General features: G+C 40.5%; 1 protein-coding gene across 1 annotated transcript in view; it reads left to right on the top strand.

Moving 5' to 3' along the window:
* The window catches only part of LOC114067168, a 43,902-nt gene extending 35,831 nt beyond the window's left edge, over positions 1-8,071 (top strand). Inside the window, exons 4-5 of the mRNA XM_027902436.1 lie at positions 5,641-5,721; positions 6,810-8,071. Of these exons, the coding sequence (XP_027758237.1) occupies positions 5,641-5,721; positions 6,810-6,812 (84 nt within the window). The 3' untranslated portion in view covers positions 6,813-8,071. The remainder of the gene's footprint in view (positions 1-5,640; positions 5,722-6,809) is intronic.
* The last annotated feature ends 4,629 nt before the right edge of the window (positions 8,072-12,700 follow it).

The raw sequence follows: 12,700 nt of genomic DNA, 5'->3' as shown, positions 1-12,700 counted from the left end.
AAGACGTTTGTGTCATAATGAAGAGCTAAATCTAGATTTCCTGAATGCTTGTCCACTGTCTTAAAGACTAAGCTGCTGTTAGTTTTCTGTAACCTTTGGGCAGGGGATGGCCTTTGGGATTGCTATATAATGTAGACATTAGGGAAGTTCTCCTGTCTTTGATCAATCTGGTTTTGAAGAGGTGCAAAGCAGCCACAGCACCTCTTAGTTTCAGGATAAACTGCAAGGATGCAAATTTTAAAAACAAACTATATAAGTGTGAGGCTTGGAGGCTTGTGTTGTTTTTTTCTGTTTCGTTTTTTTTGTTTGCTTGTTTTTTAAACCTGCATATTTAATGGAAAACATCACTTGGCTTTGCTGATTATTGAGGGTTAGAACTAGATGATCTTCAAAGTCCCTTCCCAACCAAACCATGTTCTATGATTATTTTAAAACTTTGTGTAAAATACACCTTAAGATAACGTAAATGGCCTTAAATGTGTGAGACTGAAGGTCCATCTAGCTCAGTTTTGTCCCAGCAATGGCCATAAGCCTTAGGGAAGACCACAAACCAGTTAAGCATATGAAATGCTTGTGTTGAGTATTTTCCTGGTCTCCGGTAATTTTTCTAAAACACATATCACTTTAACATATTTAGTAATTCTTACTTAATTACTCTTTCATGAACTTAAGCCTTCTGGTTAAGCCATGTAAACATTTAGCAGCTTTTGTGTGCTGTGGAAATGTGCTCCTTGTGTCCATTGAGCTCTACATCTAGTACCAACCATCTTGCCACCACAGTGAGCTTCCCAGCCTTCCTCCCATTGCCCCCTGGGGTAACTTTGATCCCAAAGATCTTTGCCTCTCTCTCTATCCCAGTTTAGAGTCACTCAGCAGGAGCTGACAGAGCAAAGAAGAGCTTTAGGCAGTGCAAGGCTAGAAAGATTTTGTTTGTCTGTAGGTGAGAAGCTCACCTGCAGTAGCTTCAGTTTATTTTCAACAAAGCAAGAGCTTATTAGGTCAGCTAATACATTCCCCAGTAGCTTGGTAGATAGAGCATGTTTAGTGCTGGAACTGCTCTGATGTTAAAACAGAGAGTCTGCACCTTGCTCAGGTTACTTGGTGGGTGATCAAGCTGCCACTGATTTTAAGGATGAGGAGCCAGGCCTAAAGCAGTCAGATAATTGTTATCTTGTTAAGAAGCCTTTTCTGCCTTGGAATAGCTTTTTACTTACCATCTTTATGCTCCTGTCACTTCTTTATCCCCTCAAACCATTCTGAGATATATTTTTTCCTCCTAACTGGCTTTTGTCTTTTTCAATAAGCTTTCATACCCTCAGCTGTGGGATTTATCATCTGTATTTTTGGCTTTTCAACTCTTCCAGAGGGATTGAGCATCTTTGCGTCACTGATGATTCATGTCCACTGTCTCTGTGTCCCATTAGCTTTAGTAGTCAGTTTTTAGTTAGTTTTAATCAGCTATTGATGTTGCCAGACTTTTAAGCATTAATAAGTTTAATTAGCAGCTCTGGAAAGCACCAAGTATCACAATTTAAAATGTTGCAGTCAAAATTATATTTGTACACATAGTTGCCTTTTGAAGTGGGGCAGTGGGTAGCAGTTTGCTGTACTAACAGCTGCTTTCTGAATGCCTCCAGGGTGTCAGTGGGAGCTGCTTCCTTGCACAGGGCTGAGACAGCACTGCTCCACTGATTCCAGCAAAGCCACAGCACCTGCTGCCTTGGTAGAGCTGCCTGGGACAGTGACAAAGGGATTGTAGTAACTTGATGCTGATGCAGAAAGATGGAACCACTGCCTGGCCAAAAACCAGTGAATGGTGGTGTCCTTCTGTGGGAGGCAGAATGTCCCACAGAATTTTTCCAAATGGAAGCTGCTGGCTCACCAGCAAGTTGGGCTCTTGCCCATGTAAGAAATTCTCAGCTTCCACTGAGCTTGGCACCATTTTGCTTCTTCAGCCTCTGCATCTACTGCTGGTAGCAGTGGGATGTTCTTTATGTGAGATAAGAATTTTCATGTCCTCACCCATGGATTGCATGTGGTTCAAATCTGCACAGACTTCTTCTTCTTACAAAGGTGAGATCAAAGGCAGGGCCTTTTTGGAACATCTGTTACCTCATCTGTGTTACAGGAAAAGTCAGGGATGCCCACTCCTACCACATGCCAAAGCATAACTGTTGAGTCCCTCAGATCATATTTCTCAATTATCTCTTAAGAAACTATCATGCTAAAGTGATATCTTAAAAATCAGACTATTTATGCATTTTTTTATTTTTTTTTTTCAATTTGAATATTTGGAGATTGTTTTAATTGCAGAGACTAGTAGGAAAGTTGTCCTATTTAAAATTTTACTGATACTTTAGCTAAAAGCATGATGCTTCTTCTCCCCCATGAAAGTAAGTGTCAATAGCATTTTAATAGGTTTTGCAGTGCAGATATTTCAAAACATTGGGGAGATTACTTCTGGTGGATAATCTCTTACGGTTATTAAATATCCTGGTCCTTTCAAAATTAATCCACTGGGTTTAGTGCCCTTTCAAACATAAACTTAGTCAGTTTAGCTCATTGTTTAACCTTCACCATTTTTTCAGTAAGTGAATCCAGGTCTGATAATTAGTAAAAATGCGGACAAAACATGCTAAATTAGGACTTGATAAATCTGAAAGTAAAAATTAAGACTGATGCTTGAAGACAACTTTTTATTATTAAGTGTTAAATTATATTACAGAGATAAGGGTAAACAGATATTAGTGGATTAACTGAGTCTCAAAGTCATTGTCAGAGCCAGCAATGCAGCCTTATTTCTTATGACATTATTTTCAGTCTGTTGAGTTCTTCCCTACCCTGGTTTTTTACCAGTTTATTAACAAAGAGTGAAAAAAACCATGGTCTTAGAGTAGTGGTACTTTTAGAGGTAATTGAAGTACTGGGATTAAGACACTTCAGGAGAACCCCAGAACTTGCAGATGGTGATAAGAGATGATGACTCACCTGAACAAACACAGAACCTCCCTTGGACAGACTGTTGAGACAAATAAGTGTCTGGGGGTTCATGAAAACTGCCTCTGTGCTTAGGAGGCATGGATGCTTCTGGCAGGGACCAAAAAAGATGCCTACCTTGAGCCATGCTGCTGCAGAAATACTCACGATAGCTGCCTGCCCGCAGGTTGCTGGTAGTTTACAGGGCTGTAATGAGCATCTTCAGGCAATTTAAACCTGCCCTGATATTAAAGGAGCAGTGCCCGTGTTCGTCTCCCTGTTGTGGGTTGTACTCATCCGCTGCTCCCCTATCTTCAGCTCCAGGGGTAGTGTGACTCATTTATAGAGGAACCCAAAGGTTAATCTATATGAAGGAGAAAATTAAGGTTGTTTCTTGGTTAGATCATGCGCTGTCTTCACATGTGGTTGCTTGTATAGCTTGTGTCTCTTGTGGCTTTTAAGCTGCTTTTAGAAAAGTCAAAACAAAATTTTTTCAAGTTTAACAGTGTCCATTCAGTTTTTGAAGTCTCATTCATAGACGTCAAGGACTTAATCAAACATCCTTCTGTAAAGCTTGAGTGTTATTTATTACTCCTCTAGGAATTCGGTGACTATGATGTCCCTTTTTAATCCATGGCACTGTTGGGATTCCTTCCAGTACTCTTTCAGCTTACACCATGGCTTAGTTGATTTGTCTATTTTATTTGGATTTGCTTTCAGGTTATTAACTGTAAATTTATGTTAATTCAGAAATTAGCGTATACCATGTTTTAGAAGGAAACAACAAAAAAATATCTTAAGAATGTTTACTCTTTCTGTTTTCTACTTATGTCAGCTAATATATCCAAGGCCTGATGGCCATTATACACTCCTGCAGGCCTCTCTGTCTTTCAGGGCTCATGCTTTTAGTATAGAGGGTTGGGCTGGGCAACTGCCTTTGTGCAGCAATGGGTTGTGGTTTTCTGGGGGGGGCTGAGGCTGTTTGAATAATTATGCAGCTGCTCGGACAGTTGTGTTCACATTGATATAGCATTATATCATTATCGAAATGCTGGTAAAGCATCTTTATCTAGTACACCATAAATGTTTTTTTTTGAGAAATTCTGCACATCTGCAGGGTGATTATGGATCTCGTGGGAAGTACGTTATTTTTGCTATGGTGACTATGTATTTTCTATCCAAACAGTCATTTGTTTTACATTGATGAAGAGGAAAAAAAAAAGGAGAGGTTTCCGAGAATAACTAGGTCAGAAGAAGATTTCTTCTTTTCAATTAGAGCTTCTGTTTGTTGTCCATGGTTCCCCCTGTAATTGTGGGGTGGTTAGATGTTCAAGAGAGTACAGGAAGGAGACAAGCAGGCAAAGCAGCTGCTGCTGGGGAAAAACTGAGGTCCAGTTTCAGGGAAAGCACCTGAAAGTGTGTCCCAGCCAAAACCAGGACAAACTTAACACTGAGAGATGAGCTCCCAAAAAGTAATGAGATTAGAGGTTAGGAGCCAAAGAAGTGCTAACTTTTGGGGGTCAGGTGCATTGGGAGTGACAGGTAGGAAGCATGCTGAGATGCTGAGACTGCCTGTTATTACTCTGTGTTGAAAGCATGTATGTGCACAGTCAATATTTAAAGGGATTTCTCTTGTTGAATGCTCCCAAGTTTAGCGTAACTGCTAATTTTGGATATTTAGAGATAATTGCTATGCAGTGATGAGCACATATTTGAATTTTTCTGACATTTACAGAGTATTTTAAATGTCAGAAGTGGCTAAGTAAGGATTGATGTTTCCATTTTGCAGTTATGTGGTGGAGGAAGAGTCTGAACTGCGTGCTTTCTTGTTTACTAGTGGTCATAGAAGAAATCTTTGCCAAACCACAAAGAGCACATGAAACTTCTTGCCTTCTTGCCATATGCCAGATCCATTCATTAAACTGTGCTCTGATTTTCTCTGTTTTTTTTGCCTTGAAAACTGAATATTGTAAGTTCATCTGATGATAGATGAGTAGCAGGTATCCAATGCAATAAAAATCAGTAAAAGTAGTAATTAACACTTTGAGATCAGAACCTGATCTCAGACAGCTGAAATCTAAAAGCCACTTAATCATAATAGTTATGCTTGTTTTTTTATCTTTATATACAATAAGTTTATTTATTTTATGTTGAACTATGTGATGGGCTGAGGCTGAGATATGATTGCTGATTTCAAGGGATACAATGATGATGAAGTCTCTGTTCCATGACAGAAGAAATAAGGAGTTCAGCTGCCTTAGGACTTCTTGGAGGTTTCCAAGTTAGGGAGTATTTTGGTTGCTAAAATGCAAATTGGAAACCTGGTCAGAAACTTATTTGCATTGTCAGGCACTTAAATAGCTTTGAAATATGCCCATAATAGATTTCCTTTCATGCAAGTCTGTGTTTATACTTTCCTATCAAATAAATTAGTGAGAGGTATTGCAGTTAGAGAATATGTGTTTTTCTTTGCCACTGTAGTTGGTGATTCTGTTGCAATTTAGAATAGGTTTTAGGTTTGCAGAGGACAACATGGGTAAGTATGAATATTTTCCTGAGCATTATTATGTGTCAGCCTTTGGTCTAATACAAGTTGTGGTAATATCAGTCAGGAAAACATAAATACAAATTTTGACTCAACTTTTTTTGCTTCTAATTCCCTAGGATTATGATGGCTTTTTTGAATCAAAGGAGAGCAACACTGTCTTCTCCTTTCTTGGACTGAAACCTACTTTGGCATCAAAGGTCAGTGTCATGTTGCAGACTTTTCATGGAATTCTTGAAATAGTGAGAATGAATTTTCTTTGAACAGAAAGAGTCCTGTGTGTTCAGATGCACCACTGCCCTGATCTATACCTTGCCCATATCAACTCAATGCTAATGAGGTAATTGAAATGGTTGTCAGGAAAAGCAAAGCATTTTAAATGAAACCAAGCATTGGGAGTTGATTTGAGGCAGCAGATAAGTTTAAAGAACACATTCTCCTTCACATTATCAATCTAAATTGGAAGCAACTGGATGAATTATAAGAGGAGACAGAACTAGGATCTTAAGCACTGGAATGTCTATAGCCTGGCATAATGGCTCAGCATTTATTCATTAAGCATTGATTTTTTAATTTTCTTTTTGGTAACGCTGAAGTGCTGGAGCAGTCAAGAATTATATTAACTTTTTGGTTAAGAATTCAGTTTTAGCAAATACGTATATACAAGTCAGAACACAAAGCCAGGTAACATCTTTCTATTGATACCAGTATAACAGGAAATTTTATTGCCATATGGAAGCCTGGACACTTGTTCAAAGAGACTTTATGGTGCACCTTCTGGCAGTAGATTAGACACATAGGGGAGGATTTTTCTTCCCTTGGATACTGCAGATATAGGTGTGTTTGGTAGTAGTACTGTCTCAGGCCTGGATGGTAGCTCTTGTGTATCTATAGAGCTCTGCTTCCACCAGGAATTAATTTACTTATGGACCCCATGAGGGACAGGAGTGGGAAGGAATCTCAGCAGAGAACTGCAAAAGCAGGTTATTTTGGCAGCCTGCCTCATTTTGTAGCTTGGAGAACTAGTCCTAGAAAAAAGATTGTGTTCTACTACAATCTGAAATGCCACCTTCTGTGCAGCTCTGTTCCTAGAAAATATCCTGTTGTAAACCTGAAGGAGTGTCTCTGTAAACTATCCACTTCGGTCTGGTAGCACTACAGAGGATGCATCCTCAGCTGCTATGTGGACCAAGGTTAGGGACACCTTATGGGCAAGGGGCACAGGAGATGTGAGTGTATTCATAATATTATCTTAATAATAATCAATATTTTGTTTTTTTCTCTTCAGTAGGCATCAGAACACTAGAAAGCCCATGTGAAGTGTCAACAAGCACATTCCTGAGTGGATGACCCTGTTCTTCAGCACATAACAGCTTCCCTAATGGATCACTGTGATAGAGCAAACATGCATCTTTAGTAGTAGTCTGCTTGCCATGAGATGGTGCTCTCCGATAGTGTGGAGCTAATGACACACATACGAAACAGGCCGGGCTACTCATCTTCCTTTTTAATAGTACTCACTGTTGATGTTTCACTTTTGTCTTTGGATTGCTCTTGCAAATGGCCCTGATATTCTAACAGACACATATGTTTGAGAGTAAGGAGTGGAAGTGTAGGGCTTATGTCATTCATGGATATACTTGTGTAGTCAGATTTCTTACTGTTTTTAATTCTTCCCAAATTAGCTCATCATGATAGTTAAAGTGCTGGTGGTTATTAGTCTGTGTTGGCTATGATCCAGAATATAAAAAACATGAATCTTGAGATCTCAGTCTAAGCAAATAACTGCTGTATTTTTGCTCTACATTTATTTATTGTGATGTTTATTCCAGATCATGGTTATTTTAAGAGACATGGGCTGCTAATATTGTTCATGAAAACTTGATTTGTCTAATGATGCACATTGCAACTGACTGTTTAAAACCAGTTCCTTTCATGAGGGAGGTGCCAAAGTGAAATATTTTGACATTTCCTCTTCCAAAAGCGGGTGAAATGTGCATGAAAATGCTTGGTGGAAATACTGGGGAGTTCAGAAGAACTAAAGGGGTCTCATAGCTAATGGTAATATGAAGTTATCTCTTAACTGAGAAGGTCTTAACGCCCACAGTTGGAGCTTTGTAGTTGGTCTATCTTGAAATTTTGCCAAAACCTTCAGTTTACCTCTGATAACACACAGCTCCACCCCAAGCCACATGAGAGTCAGGGGGATACTCTGAGAGTCAGGGCTCAGTCTCATGGGTGGTTAACCCTCTACCATGGTCCAAGAGCACGCCTAACTTGCCTAGCTGTTTTCCTGGTTATATCCCCAGATGTGGTCATGTGGTGGTGCCTCAAAGACAGTGAGAAAGCTGGGGGTGTGCTTTGCTGGATGAGACCACAATGGCAGCTCAGCTGGGGAACAGGAGCCAAGTAAAGGAAGTGGAGAGTATTCCAAGGAGACTGCATTGATGCGTAAAGCAGAACTTAGGCCCATGACTTGCCAACAAACATTAAAAAATACATTTTAGAGAGAAGTCAAATTGCATTATGCATCTTGAATCAAGTTTGGCTTTGTATCTTTTACTCAAGTGATTTCATAATGACAGGGTAGTGCCATCGCAGTCTTTGGGTAATGAAAGACGAGCATTATGTGGAAAAGCATCTTTGCAATCACAGTACCACTCAGACTGTGTGGCTTGAAGGGAGCTAAACTTGTAAAAAGTGTCACACTGTCTTGTGCAACAAATCACATGTTCTGTTAACATCAGTAAACATGGCATACAAGACATGATAGTTGGAAGGGACAACAGCTGGAGGTCATCTGGCCCAGCACTGTCAAAATCAGGGTGAACGACAATGCTGACTTGGAACAGATATAGGTTTGTCTAGCAGAACGTTAAAAATATCCAAGGATGAAGATCTCTTAACTCTCTAGGTAACCTGTGCCATTGCTGCAGTGCTTTCCTAGTGAAAACTTTCTTATAAAGTCCAGCTTTGACTCCTAGGCTGTAATTTGTGGCTGTGGCCTTTGCTGAGTTTTCTGGCACTCACAGAAGGAGATTGGCACCATTCTTCTTGCCCTCAAGATAGTCATCGTCTACCATTAGATCACCTCTTAGCCTTCTTTCTACCAGACTGAACAAACCTAGGGCTAGATGGAGCAAGAGCATACTCAGATTTGAAGTCTGTGGTTGTATTTACTGCTCAAAGTCTTAGCCACGGCACTTTCTCTACAGGAATCCCGAATGTGTGTTTTTAAGAATTGTTGTCTGTGTTATGATACTGTGACATTCTTGTAACCAATCCCATATTTTCACAAGACTTGAACCTCACTATAAGAAGGGAATACGACATGAAGTGGAGCTGTACATTGTTAACTTCAACAAGTTAACAGGGGAAGGAACTATTCTTAAAAGGAAGGTAAATATTTAACTTTGTAAATGAATACAGATATAAATTTACATAGTTGCGCAGTTGATTACAGAGAAGCCATCCTGGATTTATCATGTACTTGATACGTTGTAAACTTTTAGAACTGCCTGAAGTCCCAGGTTTGAAAAATTTACCTAAGTGTGTAAGTATATACACATGAGTAATCCTGGGCAAAATCCCAGGCTTACTGATGTGAAAGGCAAAACCACACTGGTTCCTCCAGGGATGAAATTAGTTTTACAAAACTCCTCTTGAATTTAGATAAATGTAGAATAGAAGGCTCTCATTTAGTGGAGAGTTAGTCTTGTTACAGCTGTTAAGTAAACCTAGCTTATTTCAGAGCACACCTGTGGGCATAACCTGTGTGGAGGACAACACTAGCTCTGAAGATATTCTGCTTGCTTGTGTGGATTGGCAGTGTAAGTCCCTTAGAATATGTGCTTTTGAATTATAAGTGGCTAGCTTGAAAAAAAAGAAAGAAGAAGTATATATATATATATATATATATAAAAGGATATTATTTGAATGTGAATTTGGTCTGTTGTGTGACAGCCTTATTTTTGTAATTAAACTAAGTAGAGTTCTAGTTTGTTACACAAGATGATCTGGAATTTTTTAAAACAGTTTTGTAATAATGAAATGTAGCTATCAGGTAACTGAAAAGGTCTGGGGAAACTAGAGATAGTTATTGAAAGAAATAGCAAATTCTTAATTATCTTCAAAATTTTTGCGTATAAGGGTATGCTTGAGAACCAAAAGGTCCAAATTTCTAGCTAATACTTCTAACTACTCCACTTTTTAAAAGGGAGAGCAGTGTGAATTAAACTGTAGATCTTTGTACCTAGCTGAAGCTGCTGTGTGGGCTGACGTGCACATGCACATTCACTGTATCAGTGGCTTTGATAGAGGTGGTTTTGTTTGTGCCACACATTATTGGATAGTGCCTTCCCAGAAAGAGGACTGTTTCTGTAGGGTCTTCTTAGATATGCTTAAACTTTGAACAGAGAAAGGGGTAGTTTCTATATTGCCATTTTTTTAATAATACAGTAAATTGGTTTCGAGGCCTGAGTCAAAGAGCACATGCTTTGTAAGACTGAAACAGGTTTTGATGAGTCTTCTGATCTTCTGTTTTTTCTTAGGTGATTTTCTTTTTTTTTTTCTTTTTCCTATTTGTTGACTGTCTAGAATCAAACCTTCCAAGGGAAGTGGACCTGCAGTAAAGCCCATAAATCCATGTTTACACTTACTTTACAATAAGTCTCTGATTCAAGTGTTGAGCAGCTCAAGTGCTGTGACTGACTGAAGTGAAGAGTAGCTGCCAAGCTCTCAGTGCATCTCCTGGTTGTCCCTCCCTGCCCTTTTCCCCCATCAGGCCATTATTTGGGGCAATACCACAGTTCAGATGTAGGACCCTGAAATTTTAGGCAGTGCCTTGTGGCACTTCACAGGAGGGCAAGAATGAGGTGATCACCAGGAAAGTGCCAAATCCCATTAGTCTTTAGTGATTTACTGATTACACCGGATCTTGGCACGGACAGTTAGAGGAGGATGGAGCCCTGTCTGTTCACCCTGCACAGAGAGCAGGAGTGGCAGACACGGTGCAGAATGGCCCACGGCTTGTGATGGCACCCTGACCAGGGGTTCTCACAGGGGCCTTTGGCAGGCAGTGCCACGTGTGAAACCACATAGCACTGCTTTCCACAGGGCTCCTGCTGCACCATGGCCTGTCCTTCACCCTCTTGCTCCCTAAGGAATTTGGCAGGGAAAACGGAGAACAGTGTCTTGAGAGCAGTCCTCCAGCCAGGGCAGATCCAGCTTACTCCCCTTTCCCTACTCTTCACCTCTTCCTAACGTGCGTCATCCTGTCCTCTGTAGACCTACATGTGTGCAAAGCTTCCACTCCCAGCCATCTGTAACATCCCTGTGAGGCACAAATGCAGAGCTGGTGTTCACCTTCACGGCGTCAGTGTTCTGTAACTTGGTAGGGGAGGGAGCACGTTGCATCCTAGGCCATGTACACATGATGTATTAAACTGTGTTCATCTAATAAAAAGTTGTAATTCAAAAAAGACATTTGCTCTGTGTTTTGTATGTGTCAAAAAAAACAATGAAAAAATGTCTTTATTCTTGCTGTCGCTCTGGTGACAATCAGAGTGCTTTGGTTTGGGCAGCTTCTGCAGATAGAAGCACTGCAGAACTTTTCACCTGGGAGGGGTGAGCCTGATTCTCTAAGATGTTTAGGGGCTTTGAACCCTGGTGTCTTTATGGGAATTACAATGTGCAGAATGCCTGCTGTGCTAGGATGTCCCCAGGTAAATAGTAGTAAAGGAAAAAAAAAAAAAGGGGGATGATTTATTGTCTTTCAGGTTTTGTGCTTGGGTTAGCTGATAAATACCACAAAAATAAAGGACAGATCCTTTGGGACGACTTGAACACTGAGGCCAGGAAGTTTCCACATACTAAAGTTTTGCTCCTAGATAAAGCTAAAAGCTTCACTGCTTTTTTATTGCCTGAAAGAAATATGAGTTCTTGGTTTGCCTATCCACTTTGTTGATCCATAGAAGGTAATTAAATATGTTTTACCAGGTAAGTGTCTAATCAAAGGTACAGGCTTGCGTCATTACAGTCTTCCCTTGATTCTCCATCTAATATGTATTTTTTAATACATATTATTTCTATTACATATTATTTAATACCTTATTGTTCCTGTCTAAAACTTGTCTGCTGTCTCATGTGAGAAATGCCATGAAAACTTTGCCTGCTTGTGACTTCTGCACTTTGGAGCAAGGTTCTTTGCTGCCTGCTCTGACACAGGAGGTATGGAAGGAAAAGGCAAACCTGAAATGCCTGAAGAGGGATCCTCAGCTGAGGGAGGACCAGTAGCACCTTTCTGAAGTGAGCAGAGCTCTAGCAGCTCAACTGTGTTACGTCATGGTGGGTAGAAGCAGACAGATTTCGCTGCAGGGGTGAGCAGGAGCTTCTTGATTTGCAGAGAGGAAGTGATGTTCTGTGTCACTTTGCTCATGTAGCATCGCAGCCTGTGTGTAAAGTCGTGGCCCTCACATTCCTCTTACCCGGCTATTGAGGAATACAGAGAGCAGTAAGCAGGCAAAGGTTACACAGTTCAGGATGGTTTGCCACAGTCATCCTCCCATGCATCCCACCTCTGTGTCTGCTCCCTGTGCCAAGGGTGCATCAGTGGGAAAATGCTTGAAAGTCATCGCTGTGTTTGCACACATGTGTCTGCCAGTCTGTCTCCATCTCATTCCTACCCCAGAGCTGTTGGTTTGGGCTGTGAGAAGGCCCTCCTGAACTTGCTCATTTGCTTGATCTGCCTTTTAGGTGCCAGAAGGACTTGCCTGCTTCATTCCAATAGACCAAGCTGTCACTGAAGATCCCTTGACACTCTCATCTGAAGTGACCTCCCTCAGGTTGCATGGTGCAGCACAAGCAAACATTCTGGGTGCAAGTCCTCCATACATGGATTTCTTTAAAGGTGACCATTGCATGTGACGGAATCCCCTGATGAATATGGGAAACACTAGAAAATTATAGGATGAAGGAATTAGCACCCTAAAGAAAAGGTCAGCTGGAGCCTTGAAAAATTGTGTTTAGAAGGCAGGAAAGAATTTATTAGATTGGAAATAGGGAGTTCAGAAGCAGAGTCTTTGGGAAATGTGTGCCACTATCTAGCTGCTTGGTTGTCCTATCCAGTTTGGCTGTCCACAGCACATATATTTAGTTCAGGAGAGGAACCTCACTCTCCAG

This window comes from Empidonax traillii, unplaced genomic scaffold (genome assembly GCF_003031625.1).
Source record: "Empidonax traillii isolate 1590-97213 ecotype Southwest subspecies unplaced genomic scaffold, ASM303162v1 scaffold875:size256809, whole genome shotgun sequence".
Taxonomy (NCBI): domain Eukaryota; kingdom Metazoa; phylum Chordata; class Aves; order Passeriformes; family Tyrannidae; genus Empidonax; species Empidonax traillii.
This window is presented reverse-complemented; position numbering and strand designations above follow the sequence as displayed.